The sequence below is a fragment of the Vulpes lagopus genome, chromosome 7 (genome assembly GCF_018345385.1).
Source record: "Vulpes lagopus strain Blue_001 chromosome 7, ASM1834538v1, whole genome shotgun sequence".
Classification (NCBI taxonomy): domain Eukaryota; kingdom Metazoa; phylum Chordata; class Mammalia; order Carnivora; family Canidae; genus Vulpes; species Vulpes lagopus.
Genome location: NC_054830.1, coordinates 49,741,678 through 49,768,760, shown reverse-complemented (window position 1 = coordinate 49,768,760; position 27,083 = coordinate 49,741,678). Strand labels below are relative to the sequence as shown.

The 27,083-nt window shown below is 46.4% G+C and overlaps 2 protein-coding genes across 2 annotated transcripts; one reads left to right on the top strand and one right to left on the bottom strand.

The window, feature by feature from the left end:
* Positions 1-2,526: 2,526 nt before the first annotated feature.
* ARPC4 (actin related protein 2/3 complex subunit 4) lies at positions 2,527-14,217 on the bottom strand. Its single transcript, XM_041760932.1, has 6 exons — positions 13,873-14,217; positions 10,527-10,645; positions 9,202-9,313; positions 7,130-7,225; positions 6,040-6,210; positions 2,527-3,468 (listed from the first exon to the last, which is right to left on the bottom strand). The coding sequence occupies exons 1-6, from the start codon at positions 13,873-13,875 to the stop codon at positions 3,463-3,465; spliced, it is 507 nt and encodes a 168-aa protein (XP_041616866.1). The 5' UTR covers positions 13,876-14,217; the 3' UTR covers positions 2,527-3,462.
* A 32-nt stretch (positions 14,218-14,249) lies between these two features.
* TADA3 (transcriptional adaptor 3) lies at positions 14,250-25,970 on the top strand. Its single transcript, XM_041760929.1, has 9 exons — positions 14,250-14,770; positions 15,457-15,689; positions 17,088-17,338; positions 17,458-17,563; positions 18,838-18,979; positions 19,070-19,173; positions 20,402-20,511; positions 23,162-23,347; positions 25,437-25,970. Exons 2-9 carry the CDS (start codon positions 15,483-15,485, stop codon positions 25,627-25,629), a joined length of 1,299 nt encoding a protein of 432 aa, XP_041616863.1. The 5' UTR covers positions 14,250-14,770; positions 15,457-15,482; the 3' UTR covers positions 25,630-25,970.
* Positions 25,971-27,083: the final 1,113 nt, after the last annotated feature.

The following is a 27,083-nucleotide window of genomic DNA, read 5'->3' as shown; positions in this document are numbered from 1 at the left end:
CCTGTGTCTCTGCCTCTCTCTGTGTGTCTCTCATGAATGAATGAATATCTTTAAAAAAAAAAACAGCTGTAGGTATGGTAAGGGCAATGAGCAAGTAGCAAACTGACACCAGGAAGGGGACGTACTTTTCCTTGTGTACTTTAAAGTATGTCCCCTCTGAAGAGGTGACATTTAAGGTGAAGCCTACGCAAACGTCAAGAGCTGGCTAAGGAAGACGGTAGGAGTAGCATTCCAGGGAAAGTCTCAGCAACAGCCCTGAGAAGGGTGAGAACCTTTCCCTGGGAACTAAAAAGCAGCCAGTGTGGCTGGAGCCTGATGAGGCTGACCAGATCTGCAGGGCGTGGTGCATAGACTCAGGGTAAGGTCCCTGGGGATTGATCTGAAAACCAGGGCAGTATATAGGAAAAACAATGAAAGTAGAGTGCAGCACAATCCCCGCCCTCAATAACTTGTAAATAGAAAAGGAGATTATTATTTGAGTCAACTGCAGAAAAAAATACAATAGAGCAGTTAGGTACAGCCCTCAAGATTGTAAAGACTGTAAGGAACCTTTTTGGAGGTAGTGAGCCTCCAAAGTTATAGGTGACATAAATTAAAAGAGGTTCCAAGACGTTAATTCGCCTAAAATCACAGTAGAGCCAGCACTGGAACTCTGATCTCACCGCCAAATCCCACTCTTCAACATAAACATTACTTAATATAAGTACATGTTATCACTCAGATGAATTACTTATTAGTCATAGAAGTACCAAAGGAGCAATTTATGGTGCAAATTCCTGCAGTGCTCAAACAGAGTGAAGACCAGGTAAGAGTACTCTGGTCTAAGAACCCAGCTTCATTAGTTACCAGATAGATATGCCTATACAATGAAGTTAGGTACTCAACACGTCACTACCAGCCAATCTTAACCTGAGATCCGCACCCTCCCCCCACTTGATTGGAGACAGCTTCCCAAAAGGCATGTCCCTGGAAAAGGGCAGGCTAAATGGCAACCATCCAGTCTGTTCTCTCATCAGTCTGCAAATCTAGTTTTAGGGGCTCTGGGTCCTGGGAGACGGATCTCTGACAAACAGGCTGGCTCACCTAGGCAATGCCGTCCTGTGAGGGTTGAGCGAGTGGCTGCCATACTCTTTTTGAACACCCAGCTTCACCGGGAGCACCTTTAACATTCACTGCAAAAGCTAGGACATAGCCATGTGCCCCAGAGGGCACCCCTATTTCTGAAAGGCAGGAGGGGGAGGTCACAGAGGTAATGTCATAAAGGGAATGATAGCTGTCCAAGTTGCCACCTCCCAACCCCTTCTCTCTTTAACATTACCTTGTCCACCTCAAGAGACTTCTTTGGTGATTTTTTTTTTTAATTTTTATTTATTTATGAGAGAGAGAGAGAGAGAGAGAGAGAGGCAGAGACACAGGCAGAGGGAGAAGGCAGGCTTCATGCACTGGGAGCCTGATGTGGGATTTGATCCGGGGTCTCCAGGATCGCGCCCTGGGCCAAAGGCCAGCGCCAAACCGCTGCACCACCCAGGGATCCCTTCTTTGGTGATCTGAAGAACCTTTTGAAGGATCAGCTCAAAGGCAAACCCTTCTGAAACTTTCCCTGACATCCATTCCATAAATACACCCTCCACAGACCACCACAGATTGTGTGAATATGAAAGACTTCAGTGCACCTACTGAAACACCCAACTTTCACTACCCACCCCCTGCAAAGTCCCTCCAAGACAGGGAGAAGGCTACCCTCCCAACCCCGTGCCTAGTGCAATGAAAATGATGTTTGGATACTGTGCTGGTGGAAAAATCAGCTGTTGTTTATTAATACAGTAATATGGCAGGTACTGTATCTGCCTGTTATCTCCACTTGATAGATTAAGAAACCGAAGCACAGAATATAAGGAATTCACGCTAATTCAGCCTTGAGAGTCAGGACTCAAGCACGAGTGTTTTTTTAACTTCAAGGAGTCACCAAAGTCTAGTGCTGTCCAACAGAACTTTCTCCAATGATGGAAATGCTCTACATATGTACTCTGACATGATAGGAGTTAGTCATTTGTAGTTACTGAGCACCTGAAATGTCTCTGGTGGGACTGAGGAAGTGAATTTTAAGCTTCTTAAAATTTTAATAATTTAAATACCCACCTGTGGCTAGTGATTACAGAGGCAGAAGTCTTAGAAATCTACCTTCTTGCTCACTAGCCAGATTTGGTGCACGCTTCTTCCTCTCAAGGAACCAGTTTCCTTAGCCAGGATATAGAATTGTTATTTCTCAGAGGTTACTTTTAGACCAAATGAGCTCATTATGTGAAAAGGACCAAAGCTCCATATAGGTAGAGAGCAATTTCAGAAATGAATGGTGCTTGGACTGTAATGGGAGTCTCTGGGTCAGGGCCTTTGGCACAGTTAACGTCAGAAACCAATCAGGAGACTACCTGTGACGGGGACACCCACACCCAAGTACCAACTACATGGTCTTGGGAAGAAAGAGCCCCACCGCACCCGTCCTTTCATATACACAGTGCACAGACCTCATGCAGCCCCAAAGGGGCAAAAAGAGACTTTAATCAAGGGAGGAGGCAGGATCCACCAAAATAAGAAAAGGTACAGCGAGCGTTGGAGCAGAGGAGCCAGAGCAGGTGAAGAACCCCAGCTCAGGAAGCTCTGGAGGACTCACCCCTCCACTTCTTGCACAGGCACTGCACTGACAGACAAGGCGAAAAGAGTGGCCCCTTTCAGCTGGGAGGGCACAGAGTGGCCCCTGCGGCCAGAGGTGCCTGGCTTTCAGGGCCCAGCTCCTAGGCATGGCTGGTGGCCATCAGTTCAGCCCTTGTCCCCAACCAGTGCTGGATGGCCATCTTCAGGAAGAGCTCAGGAAGCTGGCAGAGAGTCCCAACAACTTCTACTGGGCCCAAGGAGGCTCAGGAGTAAGAGGGCAAGGGAAAGAACTGGAGTCTGAAACCTTCCTCCTTCCCTCCCTCTCCCCAGACTTGGGGTTTGGGGGCAGGGTGGGGGGGGGACACAATAGTCGCCTTCTGGCTCCAGGCCCGCCCAGACCCACAGCGACCAATATGGTACAATCACTGGGACCAGTCACAGCCACTGGAGGTGGAAGTTGTTTCGTGTAAAAAAAAAAAAAAAAAAAAAAAGACAAAAAGGTTACAGTCTCCTACAAGCACAGAATTTAAGTTTCAAGACGTTAAAAAAAATCTGTCCCAGCCCAGGGGACTGAACATCAGAAGCCAGCCTGACCAGGCACGTGTGGCCTTGGGGCAGGTTCACTGCCGCTCTGTTGCCCAGCTAGCAAGCATACCACCCACCTCCCATATCTAACACCCACCCCAACCCAGCTCCCCGCCTCTGCTGCTGCTGTCATCGTTGCTGCCACTCTGGGGAATAACTCCAGGATGCCTTTGCAGAGACACAGGGGAGTCTGGAGGGGAAGGCCTTGAGATCCAGCCAGATGGTTTAAAACTGTCAAAAGAACCAAGAGGCAGTGAATACCGGTTATTGGTGTATCCTAGCAGGCCTGCTCTGGGGAGGTAGGCTGATCTGAGAGCTACCACTGTGCTCAGATTTCTGAGGGATAGGGTTGGGTCGCAGCACACCTTGTGGGCGCCCACTTTCTAATTCAGCCAGCATTCAGCAATGACGTTCAGGACACTAGCCTTAAACCTAGCAATAGACAAGACAGAAAAATTAAGGGTGAGGTAGGCCTTCCCACAGCTCCCTTTAACCGTATCGTGGAGGCTGCTATAAAGCTGTCAGTAGTGTGGTGCCTGAACTGAGGCTGCCTTCTTTAGAGATGTGGGGGGGGGTCGCGCTCACCTGCAAGGGCTTGGGGACTAGGGGACCAAGAGCAGAAGGACCCAGAATCTGGTACTTTGTGTCAAGCTCTGTGTGGTTCTCCAACCATAACAGGCCCTTGAAATATTTTCTGCCCTCAAGTATCCCCCCCATGGTGCTCAGAATATCCCCAGGACATTTTATAGATCAGAGACTGTGAACCAACAGCCCACACGCTGTACCCAGCCCAATAACGGGTGCTGTCTGGCCCACAAAGTTTTCTTTTTTTAAATTTCCAACCTTGGAAATATGGGAGATGTCACAAATCCAGATTTGGGGATTTTTTTGAATAGCAGAAGGTGAAACTGTAACACGTGGGAGCTCTGTTGTAGTAATCTTCTTCAGATGTGGCATATGCTTGCCAGATCCCCAAGAACCCACTTCACTCACATATATTACCTGCCTGACCCCCCGCACGCACCTGAACATGTGACCAATGCCAAATGCCATGGTACTATCTTGATCTGTGAATCTGAAAACCAAAATCTAAGTCCCAGTTCCTCCTCTCCTCCTCTTACTGGCTGAGGGCCCTTGGGTAGGGCCCAGTTCACTCATCCATAAAATAGGGATAACACGATCAAAGATTGTCTCAGGGATTAAATGAGATATATAAATGTGCTTAGCTGTGTAATTATAGAAATGCAGTTACCATAATTAAATGACTGGTGAATGAACCAGCCAAAAATTAAATTAAGAACTATTTTCCTGGGACACCTGGGTGGCTCAGTGGTTGAACTTCTGCCTTTGGCTCAGGTCGTGATCCTGGGATCGAGTCCCCCATCAGGGTCCCTCTCTGCCTATGCCTCTGCCTCTTTCTGTGCCTTTCATGAATAAATTTTTTTAAATCTTTTTTTTTTTTTTAATTTTTTTAAATCTTAAAAACAAAACAAAACACTATTTTCCTTTGCAGTTAAATATAGAAGTTTCCTACTGCTGTGGCCATAAAACTTTGGTGCTACAATACCTAGAAAGCGGGATCCCTGGGTGGCGCAGCGGTTTGGCGCCTGCCTTTGGACCAGGGCGCGATCCTCGAGACCCGGGATCGAATCCCACATCGGGCTCCCGGTGCATGGAGCCCGCTTCTCCCTCTGCCTGTGTCTCTGCCTCTCTCTCTCTGTGACTATCATAAATAAATAAAAAAATTAAAAAAAAAAAAATACCTAGAAAGCTTACTATGTACCAGGTGATCTGCTCTGTATATGTATCATTTAATGTTCAGCCATACCGAAAGGTACGTATTAATCGTCTCATTTCACAGCTGAGGAAACCAAGGCTTCGCCAGAGATTCAATAACATGCCCAAGTGGGCAGCAAAGCTGGACACACACACAGGTGGTATGACTGCACAGCCTGTGTGATCTGAACAAGCATGCTATCCTGCGTGCACAGCACAGCTACTTTGTACACTGGCCGCCCTCAATATAATTAAAGCCCAGGGGAAGAAGGCGTAATTTCCATTTTTAGGAATCTGAACTCCTTCTGGGTGGATCTGTATGCACTGGTAGGAGTAAACACTAAATCTACCACCTAGGGATCAGAGTTAACTCTGAGCAGAACATGTCAACAAACCAAAGACTGTTTAGAAGAGGGAGAAAAAAAAAACAAAGCATGTCCCGGATATCTAAATAAGAACAACTGTGTCATCAGCTCATTGGTGTAAACAGTTCCTCCTCTTCAGAGGGCTGCAGTCCTTTCAGTTGGAAAGACAAACAACTGAAGAGGAATCTGGAGTACTGAGGCCATGAAAGTAATGGAAAACAGGTCAAAAACAGCATGACCTTAAGCCTAAGAAACAGACACTGAAATAAGACTTAAGTCTATTTGAAAAGTAGAATTACACTGGTTAACTGTCCTATATTCTTGGAAAATTCCCACATATTTAACTTGCCTCGCCAGGGGTTTGAGCTAGATGTAGGGAAGGACTGTGTACATTTTGAGATATAGACAGGAGCGTCTAAGTTCCCATGAGAGACTAAGAGAGGTGTCCTCAAGGCACTCAAATGAAGAGGCCCTGCAGGTCCCAAAGATGAACCCCAGGTCCTCCAGCCAGATAGCACTGGGCTGATGTGCCACACACCAGGAGGTCTCAAAGGCCTCAAGAAATATCCAAACTACAGACACTCCCTTACCACCAGACGCTAAGTTCTCAACCCACAGCTCCTCTCACCTCTGGAGGGACACCAGGAAGGCCCCCACTTACATTCTTGAGGAATTCCTCAGCCACGATGCGGGCACGAGCATTGACCGACAACTTCATCTCACTGATTTCCTTGTCAATCTCCTCCATAAAGTGGATTACAAAGTCCACCAACTTGTGTTTGTACATCTGCTCTGTGTGGAAGTTGGTGATCAGAAAACTGATGTCATATCCCTGGGGAAGTAAGACAGTAGACAGGAGAAAGAGAAGAAACAGGAGAGAATTAGCATCCCACGGCACTTAGTTGGCCATGTCCTCTCGGGTCACTCAGCTACATGCTTCCTGCTGGCTGTGATCCTCTCCCAAGTCTCATGACCTTCAGGCAGCAGCCTGCCTGTTCTGCTAGGGTGTCTATGCGGGGTCCAAATAACTGACCCAGGTGAGAATTTTGTGTCAGGCATCTCTGGAAAACTACCTGTGATAAAACAGTTGCATTCCAAAGGAGTCATGGGAGAGTTGAAATCTTGTTACAGAAGACTCTAATGAAACAGGGAGAAGAGACACTGTGGGAGGAGGATGGGATTAGGTAATGTGTGGAAGAGCACTCTTATTTGTTCTGGGTGGCCCCGGAGACTAGATTTAGGAAGAAAAGAGATTTTTAGTTCAGGATGAGGACAAGTTTGGCCAGTACGTCTGATGGAACATGTTGCTCTGCATGACAGTTTCTCAGTCACTGGGAATATCTGAAGTTGATCTGGCAAGGAGTCTGTGGAGAGGACTCAAGAACAAAGCCAGGCATCAACTAAGCCAATGTCAACTGTGGCCCTGAAAGATAACAATTTAGTTGGTGACAAAACTTAGAAAGGATTTGATTCATTGTGTCTTTTCTGCCATTAGACTGTAGGCTCTGAAAAGATGAGCAACGCATCCTGTATTTTTTGCCTTTTCCATGGTTGAGGCAGACGCAACCTCTCCTAAGCTTCTGATGCTCCTTATTCTCACTCTGGCCGAAACAAAGGCCAACTCTCAGACAGTGGGTGACCTACAGCTGGAAGAGCAGCAATCCTGGTTCTACCAACAATCCCAGGGCAATGACAGTAGACTTGGTGGAAGAATCTTGGGTATTATGAACATGTGGATCACATGGTCTCACCTCCACTGGCTTCCTTCGAAGGATAAAGAAGTTCTCTGCTCGCATCATCATGAAGCGCATGAACTTGTGGCATAAAATCTTCTCGATCTCATCAGCCTAGTGAGAGAGAAAAATAAACAGGGCTCCCTAAATCTGACAATACAGGCCGACAGAAACCTGTAGCCTGGTCTTCTGACCTCAATTTCCCCCAGACTCGCTGCAGGTAGTGAGGTTTGGCATCAGGAGCAATGACTACCTGAATCATGGGGCAGGTGACTGCCAACTGAATGTCGGCAGTTGAGAGCCTCTTCAATTCAATAGGGCATTACCACAATTTCATTTTCACCCATTCCAGAGCGGTAGTTCTGGCAAACCCGAGTCTTTTATCTGCTCCTTGCAGAAGCCATACCTACACTGAAAGCAGCCTCTCCCTTTCCCATTTCACTAGTGTTGTATTTCCCAAAGTCTATGATATATATATATATATATATATATATATATATATATATATCATCTGAAGTTCTCAGAGATAAACTTAGGTGGTTTTCACTTCAATAACAATGAATATTAAATAATCCTCAAAGTTTTTCCTTTTTTTTTTTTTTAAATTTTTATTTATTTTTATGATAGAGAGAGAGAGAGAGAGAGAGAGAGAGAGAGAGGCAGAGACACAGGCAGAGGGAGAAGCAGGCTCCATGCACCAGGAGCCCGAAGTGGGATTCGATCCCGGGTCTCCAGGATCGCGCCCTGGGCCAAAGGCAGGCGCCAAACCGCTGCGCCACCCAGGGATCCCCCCAAAGTTTTTCCTTGATGAACTCTTACTAGTTGTTGTTTTTTAAATATTTTATTTATTTATTCATGAGAGACGAGAGAGAGAGAGAGGCAGGCCCGATGCAGGACTCAATCCTGGGTCTCCAGGATCACGCCCTGCGCTGACGGCGGTGCTAAACTGCTGAGCCACCCAGGCTGCCTGGACTCTTACTAGTTCTAATGAAAGGATTTTGCAGCTGGGTGCTGGCAGGTATGCCCTTAACACCTCCCAACACTTGTTAATCTCCTTTTTTAACAGAGCAGACCCTAAGGATAGAGCTTTCTATAGGCAACAGAACCCAGTCTAAGTAACAGCTTTATTTTCTTTCACTGAATTTATTTTTTTTAAGAGTTCTCCCTAGGTAACAAGTGATACCGTTTTTCCATTATGGCACAGTTTCTTTTTCAAACAAATTTAAGTAAAAGAAGAGTCAATTTAAGAAAATCCATTTTCTGGGATGCCTGGGTGGCTCAGTAGTTGAGCATCTGCCTTTGGCCCAGATCATAATTGCAGGGTCCTGAGACTGAGCTCCACATCAGGGTGTCTGCTTGTCCCTCTCCCTCCGCCCTTCCTCTCCACCCATGTGCTCTCCCTTGCTCTGCTCTCTCAAATAAACAAAATAGAAAGAAAGAAAGAAAGAAAGAAAGAAAGAAAGAAAGAAAGAAAGAAAGAAAGAAAGAAAGAAAGAAAGAAAAAGAAAGAAAAGAAAGAAAAGAAAAGAAAAAAAAAGAAAAGAAAAGAGAAGATATTACACTTTGGCTAAATCTCTATTTCAAAGTTAATGGCTATTAAATTGATACTGATATTATTTATTTTTTTTTCTTATAGATTTTATTTATTTATTTGATAAGCAGATAGAGAGTCAGAGACACAGGCAGAGGGAGAAGGAGGCTCCATGCAGGGAGCCCGACGTGGGACTTGATCCCAGGTCTCCAGAATCACGCCCTGGGCTTAAGGCAGTGCTAAACCGCTGAGCCACCTGGGCTGCCCTATTATTTATTTTTCTAAACTGGACTTATTCTGCCTTCCTTATAAATGATTCTTTGACCTGACACCAAACTGGCCATGGTCTTAGCTGCAACTTTTCCACACTTCTAATCTAAAGCAAGCCTAGAAGATATGGTTGCTGTCTCTACTGACCTGCTGAATCTGGAGAACCATTCCCTGGGTATAGTCAAGGAAATGGAGCCTGGGTTTCCTTGCACCTTGAATCTGGCATGACGATCTCTCAGATGGGGATCCCTGACCTCCTGAGGAGGCAAGGGCTCAGTAATGAGCTCACCTGTTTCACAGCAATGCTGACCCGGACAGAGTTGATGGAGCCCTCAATCAAAACTTTTTCCTTCTCATTCCTGCTGATGGTCACAGGTTGTAAGAGGAGCTCTTTGCTACTCCTGAAAATACAATGTCACAGAGGCATCTGTACTACAGAGGAACAGAATGCTCAGAGAGACCCACAGCAGGCCCTGGAATCTCTATCTGAGACCACAGAGTCCAAGGAATAGGAGACTCACAAGTAGGGGTGCTCCAAGATGGGGGCCAGCGAGTGTGTTCTCCAACAGAAGGAGCAAGGCTCTGGAGTCAGGGCGATAAGGTTTTGAAATCCAGCCTCCTCTGTTACTTTCCTTGGACAAGTTACCCTGTTGGAATCTCAATTTCCTCATCTGTAAAATGACTGATTCCTATTTCACTGGTGAGGATTGAGAGAGATCAGAAAGGGTCAATTGTCTATTAAGAGTGCCTGGCACATGGTAGGAGCTTTATAAATGACAGCTCTTATTTTAATAACTACAGGCAAACCCATATACCATTTAGGGAATGAGAAAAGAGGCTGCAATAGGGATAAGGATAAGCTAAAATCAAACAAAGTTTGGTCTCCTTTAATTATCAATCCAGAATGATTCACTTATTTAGCATTAAGATCCCTCTCAGCTCAGCTTCCATTTTGATGCCTCTGAAATCTCTAGGTATTTGTAATGGTAATTAAAATGCCCAATGAAAATCACATATGTTAAGTAGAGCAACACAACAAATGCTAACATCTTGTCAGTATTTTTAAATTCAAATCATTTGAACATGGTGTGGTAATATTGCTTATCTCAGTTATATGTGTATCAGATTAAACTTTAAAGGAGAACAGAATAATTTAACAAAACATAAGCTAGGTAAGAGAAAATAACCCGAAATATGAAGTATTTAGAGTAAGGGATAAGACAGTCCGGGTTGGTCGGAGAAAAAATATTCCCTGATCTTTAAATTCCAAGAGGATGGAGACGGCATCAAACAAAATTCTCCACTCTCTCCTTAAATTGGGTTCAATAATGACACAGGAGATTCTTACTGAACAGTCCTACTCTGAGAAGCCAGATCTTGTGTCAAGCAATCTTGGCTCCAGAGGAGCTTCTCCCCTGGGTTTTGTCCTGCCAACCCACTGACCCTATTTTCTGAACTGCAAATTGGGAACCACTGCTCATCTGGCAACAAGACAAAATATGTGAACTATAGTTGGCTTGACCACTCTGGAATGGAAATTCATGGCAAACTCCAGATAACTCCCATCTCTGGGACTGAGCTCATCACCCCCACCTTGACCTTTTTCTTCCCTACCTGACTTCCACTTCTGGCTTGTTGTGTCGTTCCACGACCTGGGAGGAGAAATTCTCCAGGCAGAGGGCAGCCTGCAGTGTGGCCCGCACGGCACTCAGGTAGGGGCGGAGAGTGGCAGTCTGTAGGAAAAAAACCCAAGGGAGAATCACAATCTACTTTAGCAAACCCACAACTGAAACAGAATCTGTTTTAGCAAACTCTCCTCCAGCTACATGGGAACCAGGCAGTACTGAGAGTACCTGGCTCTCAGACACCACAGTGAACCAAATGGACTGGGCCTTCAAGGTGCCTTTGATTCTAAGTCAAGAGTGGCTCTCAACAGGGGACCATTTTTCTTGCCAGCAGACATGCAGCAATGTAGGGACATTTTTCACTGACGGGATTTGGCATATGGCGGGAGAGCTACTGGCATCAAGTCAAGGCCCGGTATATTGCTAAACATCCTACAATGCACAAAGAAGAATTATTCAGGGGTGCCTGGGTGGCTCAAATGTCTGACTCTTGATTTCAGCTTGAGTCACGATCTCGGAGTTGTGGGATCTAGCCCCACATCAGGCTGCAAGCTCAGTGCAGAGTCCCTTTGAGAATTTCTCCCCCTCTCTCTGCCCCCTCCCCTGCTCTCTCTCTATAATAAAGCCTAAAACAATAAATTAATAAAAATAAAGGAATTATTCAACCCCAAATAATGCTGAGGTTGAGAAATTCTGGTCTAGAGGCATACAGGTGAATGACTATCCTCAATCTGTATTTGAGCCAATAATGTATAAGTCTGTGTGCTGACTTAAATGTCAAGGGACTGATTTAAATGTCAAGATTTTAAAGATCATCTCTACCCCCAAATAGCTCAACTGGGTAGAGAACAAAAAAACCATATGATATAAAGGATAATGAAACGGGACATAATCAAACTTACAAATTACATTTCCAGAAGAAATTGGTTTGGAAATAAAGATGAAAATAAGATTAGGAGGATTTTACAATAAGAAAAAGTAGACTAAGGATATTCCCAGTAGACAGACCAGCTCCTACCTACACTGGCTTATCTTCAGTTCCTTGTATTATCTACATTCTTTCTCATCTGAAGGCTTTCCACATGCTGATTCATCTATACAGGCCTTTCTTTCCTTTCTTGACTTAAGTCATCCCTTAGACCTTGGTGTATTCAGGGAAGGCCCCTTCCTTCCTCAGAGAGGCCTTTCTTGACTTCCTCCTTCATAGCATTTATTACAATTTACAATACATCCTTCGTATTTCAGTACAGTGATTTCTTTTTCACTAGACTGCAAGATTCATGCTTAACAGACCATGTCTCTTTATTCAAATCAACATACCCTGCACCTAGCTCAGTATCTAACATATGCAAAGTCTTACTCCTTTTCTATACAGTATCATGTGGAATACCATAAGCAAGGTTAGAATACTGCAAAAAAAAATATTAGGAGTTCCAGAAGTAGTGATGAGCACAGTGTTGCTGCATACAGAAAACATTTTAGATTGAGTAGATGATGCTGCAATGGTAGCCTAGAGATTCATGGGTAATCTCAAATGCCAGGCTGCTGACTTTAGCTTTTCTTTTAAAGTAGTAAGGAATTGTTGGGGCTTTCTGAGGAGGAAGTTATCTGGCTTCACCAGTTGCATGGTGGTTCTGCAGAAAATGGACTGGAGGGAAGTGAGACAAAAGGCAGAGAGGATTATTCAAGGAAGGGTGAGGAGAGCCCGGGACAGTGGTGAAGACAAGCAAAGGGTATCACAAGAGCTGGACTGTCATAAATGTAGAGGATAATGGAATAAAAAAACACCTTTCAATAAACTGTAGCTCACTCATATGATGAAGTCCTATTCAGCAAGAAAAAGGAGTAGCGACACATGCAACATGGATGAATCTCAAATGCATTATGGTTAATTAAGAAGCCACACTGGTTGGTTCAGTCTAATGAGTCTGTGACTCTCAATCTCAGGGTTGTTGGTTCAAGCCCCCCCCCATGAGTGCAGAAATTATTAAAAAATAAACTTAATTTAAAAAAAAAGCCACATCAAAAGATCTACATACTGAAGACTTCCATTTATATGACAATACAGAAAAGGCAAAACTATAGAAGGAAAAAAAAAAAATCAGTAGTTGCCTGGAATGGGGAGAGACAACTGATTAACAGAGGGACTAAAGGGAGCTTTTTGAGATGGTTAATCTGACTGTAGTAGTGGTTACAGGATTGTTTGTCAAAACTCACAGATGATAAACTTAAAAAGGGTGACTTTTAGGTGGCAAGCCCCATGACACCTGCCCTTTGGGGAAAAAAATGCATTCTCATGTAATACCTCAATACAGTTGACTTAAAAAAAAATCCAAGAGGTATGGCCTCCATTAGAGAAAGAAAAGAAAGGAAAGGAAAGAAGGAAAGGAAAGGAAAGGAAAGGAAAGGAAAGGAAAGAAAAGAAAGAAAAGAAATAAAAGAAAAGAAAATCCAGGCTGCTAGCTGAGGTAAGATGCCACAAATCCAGGATAAGCAACATGGGGAAAGCTGGTTGAGAGAAAATGATTTTCGATCTGAAGGTGTGATCTGAAGGTGTCCTCAAGATATCCAGGCAAACCCTACAAGAGAGCTAGGAAGGCAGACTCATGAACCACCAGAATACACAAGGTCATCGAAGCCGGGAATGGACAGGCACCACTAGGGAAAATGTGAGGAGGAGGGTGGGGAACCAAAGCCTCAACTCCCAGGAAGACCGACATGTATCAGCTGCGAGGATTTCCAGGAAGGGAGGGATCCCCAGGACAGAGCTCACGGACTATGGTTAAGGTTAACACGGTGGAATTCTAACCAGGAAGAGGTCTGGGTGGTGGCGGCATAATCCTTCCGTGGAGCAGAAGTAAGGCAGGGAAGCAGGAGAGTGGGATAAGGAAGTGGAGACGCTTCCTTTGGAAAACGGTGGGGTCAAGCGGGCAGGAGAGGGCAGGGCAGTGTATTTAGCAAAGCTCTACCTGGGTGAGGCGCCCTTGCTACGCCGGCCCTACTACGGGCGAGGAAGCCTACTGAGTGCCTTCGAGGCTCTCCCGCCGACCTCCCAGGCCCCCCTCCCGGCGTCCTGTCGACGCCTCACAGTTCCCCACCTGGCCCGAAAGACCAACCACGAACCTGCAAGGCCTGCGTCCTCCCAGGGCGCCCCCCGCTCGCCCCTTCCCCACTTGGGCTCCCGCCCCGCCCTCTCTCCCAGCCTCATCATGCCCCCACACCCCGCAGCGGCCCTCGGCCCCGGGGCTCTCCGCTGCAAAGCCGCATCGCCCCCAGACCCACAGCTTTTGAGGCAAAACAGCGGGGGTCCCTGGCGCGGGGCCCGGCTCGCTCACCATCGCGGGCGCTGGCTGGGCCGGAAAGCGGAAGTGCGGAAGTGGCCAGCCCGCGACGCCTGCCCTTCCGCGAGGGGCGCAGCCTCGGTCTGCGCCCGGACTTCCGGACGGGACCACTATGCCCGAGCGGGGAGGGGGGAGCCTGGGGGCCCCCGGTCCTTGGCAGGTCTCCCCGCTAGGACCGTCTTCACATCTTTAGACTGCGGAACTTTCGAATCGATGCGGGAGCTCAAGCCGTTATCCACGCAGCTCTGGCTTGCGGCTCTGGCCCTCCTCTCGTCGTTCCCCATAGTCGGGCAGTGGTGCGGCCCGGCCTCAGGTTGGGCACCATATTAGGACAAGGCGAGGCGGAGGAGCCCTCCGTTCCTTCCGGTTCTGCGCCCCTAGCCTCGCTCTGGGCCCCTCCTACCTGCAGCCCCCGGGGCTCCGCGGGACGAGCTGCCGGGCGGAGAACTTGGCTGCCGGGCCCCGCCCCCAGCCTCGGGCCGATCCCCAGAGTGGGCCTGAGGCCGAGCCCTCCCCCACCTGCAGTAGGCTCGCTCGCGGCCGGCCCACCCTTCCCCGCAGGCCACAGTGGGCTCCCGCCCGCGTCGCCCACCCCCGCGTCCTCTGCGGGGGGCCCGCCCCTGGCCAGTTCCGGGGCGGTTGCTCCACCAACCGGAACTCCCCGCCCCCTCCCGTGGCCTGGGGGCCGTAGGAGGCAGCAGGAGGCTGCAGTGAGGAGGTAGAGGGGGCGGGGGCCGCGCTAGGGGGTCCCCAGAGGACGGGGGCCCCGAAGGCAAGTCACTGGGGCGACCCACAGGAGGGGCCAGCCACTAAACAGGCGCACTTCTGTGCCAGGCACTGAACTGGGCTCTTGACAAGCATCCTTTCATAATCCTCAGAGCATCCCGGGGAGGTAGGTACTATCGTGATCCCCATTTTACAGATTCAGACTTCGTATGGGGAGACAGACCCAGATTTCTTTTGCCCCCATTTTGTAGATGGAAAAACCGAGACTCAGGAAGGCTAAATAACACGTTTGGAGCTACATAACTAGAGAGTGGTAAAGGCTGTGCCTGCCTGGCTTACCAGCCCATATTCTTAACCACTGTCAGCGGCCAAGAAAAGGGACCAAGACGGGAGGGGGTGAGAGAAGAAGCTAGGAGGCACAGAGAACATTAGCATTGTAAGAATGGGATGTTTGGAGCTTAGAGGCTTAGCCTAAGTTAAGCTTAGCCAAACTTAGGACAGAAAAGCATCAGAAAGACAGGGCAAAGACTCAAAACTACCTGGATTCAGATTGCCTCTTGGTAAACGTGGGCAGGTACCCACCCTTACAGACTCTGAGTTTTCTTATCTGTAAGGTGTAGGTCGCCATTGTCCCTGCTCATGGGGTTGGGTGAGGAATTCAGTGAGAAGCCAGTAAAGTGTCTGTACCTGGCTTGATGTACAGCGAGTGTCCTGTGAGTAGGAGCTGCGCCATCAATCTTGTAGTTAGGTACCGAAGCCTGGCTTTCTCCTGGAGTCTCTCCCTGGATGGAGGGAGCTCTTGGACTTTTCTCGTGCCAGTTTATCTCCTATCAATGGCTCTCTCCTCTCCAGTTCCACAGGGTCCCGTATCCTGGGCCATGAGTGAACTGAAGGACTGCCCCTTGCAGTTCCATGACTTCAAGTCTGTGGACCACCTGAAGGTCTGTCCACGCTACACGGCTGTGCTAGCCCGCTCTGAGGATGATGGCATCGGCATTGAAGAGCTGGACACTCTGCAGCTGGAGCTTGAGACCCTGCTTTCCTCTGCCAGCCGGCGCCTGCGGGTTCTCGAGGCCGAAACCCAGGTGATACTCTACAGAGAGGTTATCACCAGGGGTGGACTGTGACAAGTTACGGGTTAGATCACTGAGTTAGCACCTACCCGCTGAGGCCCGGGATACAGGAGCTTAGAGAGAGGGGTAAGGAGAGACCCACACTGCACTCATGTGATGCATAGAATATATAAGAACGTGCATGATCCTCATAAATTGCAAGATTTCCGATTTACTAAGCATTTACTGACCCCACCGCACCCCCCGTTATGTTCTGGGACCTCTGCTAGTCATTAGAGAGAGGCAATGAGGACACTTCTGGCCTTTAGGGAGTTTGCTAACTCAAAGGCGGGGGAGGGCAGACAGATACCAGGTGATGTTGTGTTATGGTTAAAAGTACTAGGGAAACTGGATTGAGAAGACCTGGATTTGAATCCTGGCCTAAGCACTTGCTTAGTATTACTTTTTCCTACCTATGTGACTTTGGGAAAGTTGCCTCCTGTCACTGAGCATTGGTTCCCTATCAGCAAACTGGGATGAATAATAGGAGCTACCTCTGAGCTTCTGTGAGGATTAAAAGAGAGGTGTTTTTTGTTTGTTTGTTTGTTTTTGTTTTTTTTTTTTTTTTTTTGCAAAAGCCTCAACCCAACATCTGACACTAAGTATTTCAAATGCTAATTATCGATACTACTCTGATATTTCTGTTTACGACATAAGCATTCCCTGAGCCCTGTGTGCCAGATGCTATGCCAGATCCTGGGGAACAGAGGCAGTTAAAATGAATTTCCTGGTCTCCAGTAGCTTATAGTCTAGTTACAAAGACAAGGTATGCTGTTCGTTCCAGTATGATCAAACAACACATTTAGGCCAACAGTTCTACTGGTACAAAGTGTCAGAGACTCAGAGGGGACCAAGATGCCATTTTAATTGGTCCTCAAAGGATGAATAGTTATCTTGTGGTCCGTGGGAGTGCACTGAAGCTTTTTGAGCAGGGCAAATTCAGTTGTATTTTAACGTGTAAGAGGCCGAGTAACTGATGAGAAGGCTTCCCAGTTGTGACATTTGAAGGGAAGGTTTACTGGGAGTCTTGTTTGCATTCACCAAAAAGTTACCACCAGCATATTCCAGCGCTAATATGCACTGGGGCATCATCATTAGTTTGACCTAAACACTATGACTGGCTGACTGGCTTAGGTGATAGAGGTGAATCAGTCCAGACAAATGGAAAGATGAGAAGTGTATGAATGAAGTCCAGTGAAAAGGAACTGAGTTTTGAAGGGTGAGTAGGAGTTTACTAAATGAAAGGGGGATGGATAAATAAAAAAGACCTTGGCATCTTGTCAAGTTCTAAATCCTAATTCTTCATTGGGAGAAAAACTTGTCCTATGACTTCCCTTCTTCCTCTCAGTGATAGTCTCTCGTAAATTTCAGATCCTCACTGACTGGCAGGATAAGAAAGGTGATCGACGATTCCTGAAGTTGGGTCGAGACCATGAGCTTGGAGCTCCCCCAAAACATGGAAAGCCGAAGAAGCAGAAACTGGAAGGGAAGGCGGGACATGGGCCGGGCCCTGGTCCCGGGCGTCCCAAATCCAAAAACCTTCAGCCCAAGATCCAGGAATATGAATTCACTGATGACCCAATTGATGTGCCACGGATCCCCAAGAATGATGCCCCCAACAGGTTCTGGGCCAAAGAGCATAGAGGGGCCTTGGGATTCAGACAGTAGAGGCTGTGGAGAGGCCTAGGGCTGAGGATGGTGGGATAGGAGGTACCCATTCAGGATCTGCTTCTCCCTGCAGGTTCTGGGCCTCTGTAGAGCCCTATTGTGCTGATATCACCAGTGAGGAAGTACGCACACTAGAGGAACTACTGAAACCCCCAGAAGATGAGGCTGAACATTACAAGGTAGAAACCCTGGGCCTCAGTAGACGGGGGTGAGTGAGAGGGCTCAGAGGTGCCTCGGAATCACAGATCCCAAAGTCATGTACCATCTTCCTTCCCCTACTCCAGCCTTACTTTGCTTAACCCACCCAGACACCTAGGCTCTAATTCTCGGCTCTCTTCTTACATTGCCTCCTCTACCCCATCCAGATGATCACCACATACATCCTAAAGCATCTACTTCAGTGACATTGTCCTTTGTCCCAACATCTCTATCACCTCTGCTTTGATTCAAGCCCTCATTAGTTTTCACCCAAATAGTCTCTTAATACTTCTCTGCCTCCAGAGGAACTTTCTGTTTTCTTTCTTTAATATATTAATTTTCTTGTGATGTAAATAAAACAGGTTCCATTAAAGAAAATGTACAAAATACAGAAAACCATCAGGGAGAACTCCCAACAGGTCAGCTACTGTGATCGGATGTGACCCAGCCCTCCTCCCACGCATCCCCTGGCTCCCATTACACACAAGGTGGAGTCTTAACACCTTGGTCCTTGGTGACTCAGCCCCACGGCCCCCTGCAGCTTCCTCAGCCATGCCCCCTTGTCACTGTTGGATTTACTACCCCACCAAGCACCTTGCCCTCACCCAGGCCCACCAAGGCTCCTTACTAATCCCTGGGCCTCTACACATGCTCTTTTTCCCTTACCAAACTAACTCATCCTTTAAAGTACTGATCCCTTGTTATCTCCACCAAACACTTTTGCAGACTCCCCCCAGAAAGTTTCTCTGTCGTGTGCCACAACACCTTGACCTACTTCTAGCACTTGAGTTCTTTGAATTTTTTAAAAAATGTATTTGAAATAAAAATTATTTATTTATTAAAAATAAAAATTATATAGGTAGTAGTAAATTTAGGTAACACAAATGAGAACTTCCTCTCTTGACACTAAGGCTCCTGGTTCTCTCTAGGGACAACAGCTGTGACCTGAGATGGTCCACATAGGTATACGATTCTGCACCTGTATCTTGGAGATTATTACGTACTGTCTCCCATGTGTGTCTTAGTTGGTTATGTACCTGTCTCCCTTGCTAGATTGTGAGCATAGAGATTTTTATCTCCTTCATTTCTTCCCACATACGCAAGGCACAGACCTCAGCCCTGGGGTAGGTCCTTAGGAGACAGTAAAGGGATGGATGATGAGCCTATTAGCAGTGCCCAAGTGAGAGCCCCCACTCACCCTGGGCATGGCTTGCCAGTGCTTACTCGTTTTCGGCTGGGTGGCATCTCCCCACAGATCCCACCCCTGGGGAAGCACTACTCCCAACGCTGGGCACAGGAGGACCTGCTGGAGGAACAGAAGGATGGGGCCCGAGCAGCAGCCGTGGCTGACAAGAAGAAAGGCCTTATGGGGCCACTGACTGAACTGGACACTAAAGGTAGGCCCCTCACCTCCCTGCCCACCCCAGACCAGGACTTGAGTTTGCAGAACTCAGCCCACCTGTCTACCGTTTCTCTGCCCACTTCAGATGTGGATGCCCTGCTGAAGAAGTCTGAGGCCCAGCATGAGCAGCCTGAAGATGGGTGCCCCTTTGGTGCTCTGACGCAGCGCCTCCTACAGGCCCTGGTGGAGGTGAGCACCCTAATTCAAAACAAGGATTATGTTTACTTACTGTTTTAATGTTTTATTTTGTGTTGAAGTATATCATGCATTTAGAAAGGTAACATAGATCTTAAAAATGTATAGACTCATAAATTTTCACACGTGAGCACACTTGTATACCTGGTCTCCTGATCACAAAATAAAGCATTGCCAGTATCCTGGAGCCCTTCTCATGCCTCTCCCAGACTCTAACCTCACCTAAAAGTAGCCACTACACCACAGTTACTTTTGTCAGCCTTAACCAGTATGCTGGTTAAGGGCTGAGCCCCGTGCAAGGGCTTTCCACACATCCTCTTGTTGGAGGCAAGGACAGTGGCTAGCCCCGTGTTGCATACCAGAAGATTGAAGCTCAGAAAAGGGAACTGTTTGCCTGAGGTTGTACAGCCAATAAGTAGAAGCCAGGCTCAAACCCCAGGTGCAGAGTCCCTTTCTTTATGCCTTCTTTCTTTTTGTCTGGCCTTAGGCACATCTTTTACCTCGTTAAGCCTTAGATTTCCCCCTGGCTCCAACACAGTAGTGTTTTTCTCTCTCATGGAATAGTCTGAGCTGTGTTCCAAGTTGGCTGAAGTGGAAGTGAGGGAAGATCTCAGCCCCACACCATCACACAAGGACCCCTGGCTATGGGGGCTTTGCCACCCTAAACATGCACTCTGCACAAGGGTCATTCTAGGTGTGATTGCTGCTCCAAACCCACAGAAAAAGAGCAAGGAAGAATGTGAAGGAAGGTTTATGGGCCATGACTGACTGTGGCTCTTATCTCTTCTGATCACTTTCCACTGGAGAGAATTGGTCACATGACCACATCTGACTACAAGGGAAGCTGGGAAGTATAGTGTAGCTGGGCAGCCATAAGCCCCACTACAGAAAGGTGAGAATGGCTTTTGGACAGCCAGCAGCTCATGCCGCAGCATACTTAGCACAGTGCCTGGTCAATGCAAACGCTTAGCTCTTCTCTTTACTGTTGTTGAGTGTTATCATTGCTCTTCTGTGCTCCCTTTTTTTGGTATCAGTACAAAAACGGGATTTCTACAATGATCAGAGCTTTCTGGTATCAGTTTGAGAAGGCTTCCCAGAGGATGGGAACAATAAAAGAATATTTCTGTGAAGACTGAAGACTATAACTGCAGGTTAGAGAGGACCAAGAAGATGGAAATGCTGTAACTCTTACTCCCTCCATCCCATTCCTGTGGTCTTCTAGGAAAATATCATTTCCCCTATGGAGGACTCTCCTATTCCTGACATGTCTGGGAAGGAATCAGGAGCGGATGGGGCAAGCACCTCTCCCCGTAATCAGAACAAGCCCTTCAGGTGAGTGACAACTCTGTCCATATCCTACTATCTGGCCCGTGCCTCTATTGACTCCGTCACATCCCAGCATGGGGAGGTCTTCATTAAAAGAGTTGAGGGCATTTTGATGAAGCCTAATAAAAGTTTCATTTTTTAAATATATGTAAATATTTTTAAATATTTATTTATTCATGAGAGACACAGAGAGAGGCAGAGACATAAGCAGAGAGAGAAGCAGGCTCCCTACAGGGAGCCCCGATACAGGACTCAATCCCAGGACCCCAGGATCATGACCTGAGCTGAAGGCAGGTGCTCAACCACTGAGCCACCCAGGCATCTCCCAATGAAAGTTTTAAATATGCAGAAAGACCCAGCATTTCTGCATGCATAGACTTTTTTTTGTTGTTTTAAGATTTTATTTATTCATGAGAGACACAGAGAGAGGCAGAGACATAGGCAGGGGGAGAAGCAGACTCCATGCAAAGAGCCCAATGTGGGACTCGATCCCGGGACCCCGGGATCACACCCTGAGCCAAAAGCAGACACTCAAGCACTGAGCCACCCAGGTGTCCCAGCATGCATAGACTTAAGTACAGGGTTGTTTATCATAGTGCTTTCCATATGGTAAATGACCTAAATGTACATCTGAAGGGGATTGGTTGGATAAAGAGTTGTGACTCCATATGATGAAATAACTTGTAACTATTAATCATCTTAGAGAAACATAGTTAATTGATGTGAAAATCTGTAAACAATAGAGTGCTAAAAGGAGAACATGTCAGTTGAGCATACTAGGGTTTGATCCTGTTTTTACTCAGCATATACTTAAATGTGTGCACATTGGGAAAAAAAACTAAAATAATGTGTAATAAAAGGTTGGAGAGGGATGCCCAGGTGGCCCAGCGGTTTAGCGCCTGCCTTCGGCCCAGGGCATGATCCTGGAGTCCCGGGATTGAGTCCCACATCGGGCTCCATTCATGGATTCTGCCTATCCCTCTGCCTGTGTCTCTGCCTCTCTCTCTGTGTGTCTCTCATGAATAAATAAAATATTAAAAAAAAAATAAAAGAAGATTGGAGATAAGGTAACAAAATCTGAAGTATGTATGGTATATAAGGAATATCATATCATAAAATTTATTTTTTGTATATGTAACATTAATAGGAAAATAATGTTTTTGATAGTAACATAAAAAGATAGTGGTTCTCTCTAAGTTGTTGGCATTATAGGTTTTTCTATATTCTTTGACAATGGCTATGTGTTGGCTTGTGTTTGAAACAAGACCAGATGTGTCTGTCTCTATATTTTTTCCAGCATATTGAACAATAATTGATATACATCCCTGTGTGAGTTTAAGGTGTACATGTACAAAACACGCACGTGGCCTGATTTACGTGTGTTGTGAAATGATTACCACAATGGGTTCAGCTAACATCTATCTCACATAGATACAAGAAGAAGAAAAAGAAAAAAAAATATTTCCCCTTGTGATGTGAACTCTTAGGATTTACACTTTTCATAACTTTCCCTATGTATCATACAGTAGTGTTAGGTACAGTCGTCATATTGTATATGGTATTTTAGGACTTATCTCATAATTGGGAGTTTGTACCTTTTGATCACCTTCCTCCAGTTGTCCTCCCCCCATCCTCTGCTTCTGGTAATGGAAGGTCTGCTCTCTTTTTATATGAATTTGAGTTTTTTGTTTTTTGATTTTTTTTTTTTTTTTTTTTAGATTCCACATAGAAGTGAGATTGTATGGTATTTGTTATTATCTCTCTGACTTATTTCACTTAGCATAATGCATTCAGAGTCCATCCATGTTGTCACAATTGGTAGGATTTCCTAGTTTTTCTGGTTTGAATAATCTTGTATATATACCACAATTTCTTTATCCATTTGCCCTTCAATGGACATCGAGGTTGCTTTTGTATCTATAAATAATGCTGTGAACATGGGGGTTCAGATATCTTCTCAAGTTAGTTATTTACATTTCCTTTATGCATATTCTCAGAATTGAAGTGGCTTATCATATAGAAGTTCTGTTGTTAATTCTTTGAGGATCCTCCACATGGTGTTCCACAGTGACTGCACCAGTTTACCTTCCCCAACAGTGCAGGAGGGTTCCCTTTTCTCCAAATCCTCGCCAACATTTGTGATCTTGTTTTTTTGATGATGGCCATTCTAATAGGCCAGAAGTGATAACTTGTTGTGGTTTTAATTTGCATTTCTCTAATAACTAGGGATGTTGAGCATCTTTTCATATACCTGTTGGCCTTTTGTATATCTTCTTTGGGAAAATGTCTATTGAGGACCTTTGCCCAGTTTTTAATTGAGTGGGTTTATTGCTTTTGAGTTATAGGAGTTCTTTATATATAGTGGATATTAACTTCTCATCAGATACATCATTTGCAAATATTTTTTCCCATTCTGTAAGTTATCTTTCCACTTTGTGGAAAGATTGCCAAGACCCATCACATGTCAAGGAGCTTTATTCCTAGATTTTCTTCTAGGAATTTCGTGATTTCAGCCCTTAACCTTCTTCTCTATATTTTTATACCCAAATAGAGAGGGGGTACCCAAAGAGAAAAGAATGTGTTCACTAACCTTGGAACCTCTCAGGGGTCCCCCATCTAAGGCGGCCCTTGAGCTCAGGATTCCCTTCCTCTGTAGTGTGCCACATACCAAGTCCCTTGAGAGCCGCATCAAGGAGGAGCTGATTGCCCAGGGCTTGTTGGAGTCTGAGGACCGCCCTGCAGAGGACTCAGAGGATGAAGTCCTTGCTGAGCTGCGCAAACGGCAGGCTGAGCTGAAGGCACTCAGTGCCCATAACCGTACCAAGAAGCATGACCTGCTGAGGTGAGTGTGGATGGGTTACATGGCCGGGCGGGGGTGGGGGGTACCCTAGGGAGAAGGCCTGGGCCGCTACCAGTCACCTTCTGGGGGTTTTATAACAGATTTCCTAAACCTGGCAGGGTTTCCAGATCATCTAGAGAGCCTTTGAAAAAACATCATTGCCAGGCACCACAGACTCTAGGGCTCAGGCATCTGTGATTGATTTATTTACCTATTTGGAATTGTGGTGGAAAAAAAACATATAAAATTGGCTCTTTAAGGGATCCCTGGGTGGCGCAGCGGTTTGGCGCCTGCCTTTGGCCCAGGGCGCGATCCTGGAGACCCGGGATCGAATCCCACATCAGGCTCCCGGTGCATGGAGCCTGCTTCTCCCTCCGCCTGTGTCTCTGCCTCTCTCTCTCTCTCTCTCTCTCTGTGACTATCATAAATTTAAAAAAAAAAAAAAAAAAAATTAAAAAAAAAAATTGGCTCTTTAAGCCATTTTTTAGTGTATAGTTCAGTGGTATTATTTATATTCACGTTGTTGTGTGACTTATTTTTTATGCTTATTTTCTTTTTCCTCCAACATACTTTTATGAAAATTTTCATAAACACAGAACATCTGAAGGAGCAGTACAATAAATACCAATATACTCTCTAGATTTATCAACTGTTAACAGTTTTGTTGGACATCTGTGATTATTATTGGCCCTTCACTGAAATTGTCCAGTATTTTAGTATCCGTTATTTAGGCAATTGGTCACAATATCTTTCATTTTATATTGACTCCCATCCATCTTGCCCTGTGTTGGTCATGACAAAAGTATAGTTGACATCTGGAGGGAGATTATGGTAGTTGTTTGCCTTTCTGAGGGAAGGTAGAGAAGCAGCCTCATTGGCAAGCTATGTGTCTTCGCTTCACATAGCTCCAACAAGGCAGGACACACATGATTTGGCTGACTCTGCCTGTCTCTTATACATTGTCCTGGGGGTTAGGAGGAGAGGCAGAGCAAAGGCTTGTGGTCTACAAATGAGCTTTGGTGAAGAGTTATACCATTAAAAAGTGAGGGAACTGCTGACAAGCTGCTAAGGGTGCACTGAGTGCCTACTGGGTACCAGGGGCTTTATATACACTCTCCTGTTGAATCCTCACTACATTCCGGGGGAGAGGTATTTTCCCTGTTTACTAGATAAGGAAGTAAAGGGCCAATGAAGTGAGTACTCTCCTGAAAGTTATACAGCCAGTAAACAACCAAGCTGCAACTTGAGCCCAAGGCTACATGCAAAACCTCTTTCTAGTTCCCTTTCTTGCAAGAGCAAGAAGAGGAGAATAATAGATGAAAGAGGTACTGAGTGGGGTGGAGAAGAGAGAGATGGAGTAAGAGGGAGAAACAAGGATGTGTGGATAGAGGTAGTGGACAGTGAACAAACTGGCTTACGTTGTCAGAAGGCCAGAGTCCAGCCCTCGGTTCTGCTATGAACCAGCTTCAGGGCCTTAAGCAAGGTATCTCCTGGCCTGAGCAGCAGCTTCCCCTTCTGGAAAATTTACAGGTTGGACTAGGGCAGATATCTTAAGCCACCTTCCAGCTCCACTAACAGTGGAATTTATAGGTCAGATTTCATTTACAAGGGTTGGTTTGGCATCTTATGTGCTTCACATAGACTTTAGGCTACCTAGCCCAAGCTTAGGTTGCGCTGGAATTTGGATACTGAAGTGAGTATCTGCTGACATTAGAACTTCTGACATTAGAACACCTTTTAAAGAAGATTGTTTGGAGCCAGCCTCTGTCTTCATATCTACTCACTAGTTGTGGGATCTTGGGGTGTTTTTTACTCTCCTTGACTTCCATTTCATCACTGGTAACATTGGGATAATAGTACCTACCTCATAAGATTGTTATAAGGATTAATTCTACTGACATATTTGAAGGGCTTAAGATTGTATCTAGCGCATAGTACCCTATCAGTGTGGTTCAATAACTTTGCTTTTAGGTATGAAACATTCCACAGTAGTGCCAGCCTGGGGTGGTATGTGGGTTCAGTCTGGAAGAGGGAGGGCGGCCCCATTGTGGAGGTGGGCTTCCCATGGCACCTGGCTGGCTGGTTTCCACAGGCTGGCAAAAGAGGAGGTAAGCCGGCAGGAGCTGAGGCAGCGGGTCCGCATGGCAGACAATGAAGTCATGGACGCCTTCCGGAAGATCATGGCTGCCCGGCAGAAAAAGCGGACCCCAACCAAGAAAGAGAAGGACCAGGCCTGGAAGACTCTGAAGGAACGTGAGAGCATCCTAAAGCTGCTGGATGGGTAGCCCTCACCCCTGATTGCAAGCCTCCTCTCCCTGGCCTGGGGGAAGGAGGGATGAAAAGCCCACTTCCTTCTTGCTGCCTGAACCTCAGGCCCGTGGCTGCCTATTAAATGTCAAATCGCAACAGTCTCTAGAGGACTATGGCCATTCCCTGAGGTCTTTTGGCCTAGCTCTGTACAGTCAGGACATGGGAGGCCTTTCTAGGCTGGCCTGGAGCCCATACTGGGCTTCCCCTCTTTACTGTCCCCCACTCCTACTCCTCTCTCCCCCAAAGACTTCTCCCTTGTGGTTTTGTAAAGTGCAAAGCTAAAAGTAAAGTGACTGCTGTGGTTTTTTAAAAAGCATTCAGAATCCTTGAATGTCTGTTATTGTGCGGTAGAGAAGAACTGGTGTGGGTGGCAAAGGAGGGCAAGGGGGCTTTCAGCCTTTGGCAGCTCATTCAGGAATATGTCATTCATTCAGGAACAACTCTATGAGAGTTGGGGGCTGCAGGTTAACAGAATACCCTCGGCTCAAAGTGGATTCACAACAAGGAAGTGTGTTTGTTTGGGCCTTAGTGGTCCTGGGGCAAGGCAGCCTCCAGGGTTGACCAAGCCATCAAAGGTCCAGCTATCTCTGTACTGCCCTCCATAATGTGAGTTTTTGCCTAAAATGGTTTTCCTCCAGCTGTGCAGCTAGTAGCAGCTGACAGAGGCCAAATTGATATCTAGCACAGAATAGGGCAGGAAGGAGCCAGCTGGCTTTCCTGGCCTATCCAAAAGAGCAAGATGCCTTTCCCAAATGCCCTTATGTCTCAGTGGCTCAAGCTAGGTCTCACATGCCCATTCCTGAATGAGTCACTGTGGCAAGGGATGACTCTACTGGGTTTTAAGTAGTGAGAGTGGAGTCTGCTTCCCCACGAAGCCCAAGGCAGTGGGGAGTAATGGGGGAAAGCCAATAAAAATCTGAGTAGGAAGGGGAAATGGATGCTGGATAGTCTACCAATAATGTCCTTCCACAACCCGGGCAGAAAACTAGGTCCAGCTGATACAGATGAGCAAATGTGCTCTCATCCCTGCCTCAGGTTGTTCCCAGACTAGACACCGGAGCAGGGATGGGAGGGTTCCCTGAGGAAGTGACCTGTGAACTGAGCCATAAAGAAAGATGGTAAGAACGGCCAACATTCTGGTATGCCCAACACTTCTGTTAAGAGAATTGCCCCATCCCCATTCCATGTGGCTCTTGTGGGACTGTCAAAGTTGAATGGATACATGATCCCAGCTTGGCCAGTCACACCACCCTATTCTTTAGTCATGACAGTTGGTCCAAAAAATGGACATGTGACTTGAGCTTGGACGATCAGAGGCCTTCCATGAGCTTACTGTTTTGATGCAGAGAAAGGAGGGTTTGTCTTTTGGATCAAAGACCTTAGAATGTAATCTTAGACTACCTTCTGACCCACTCTCTTGCCATGTGGA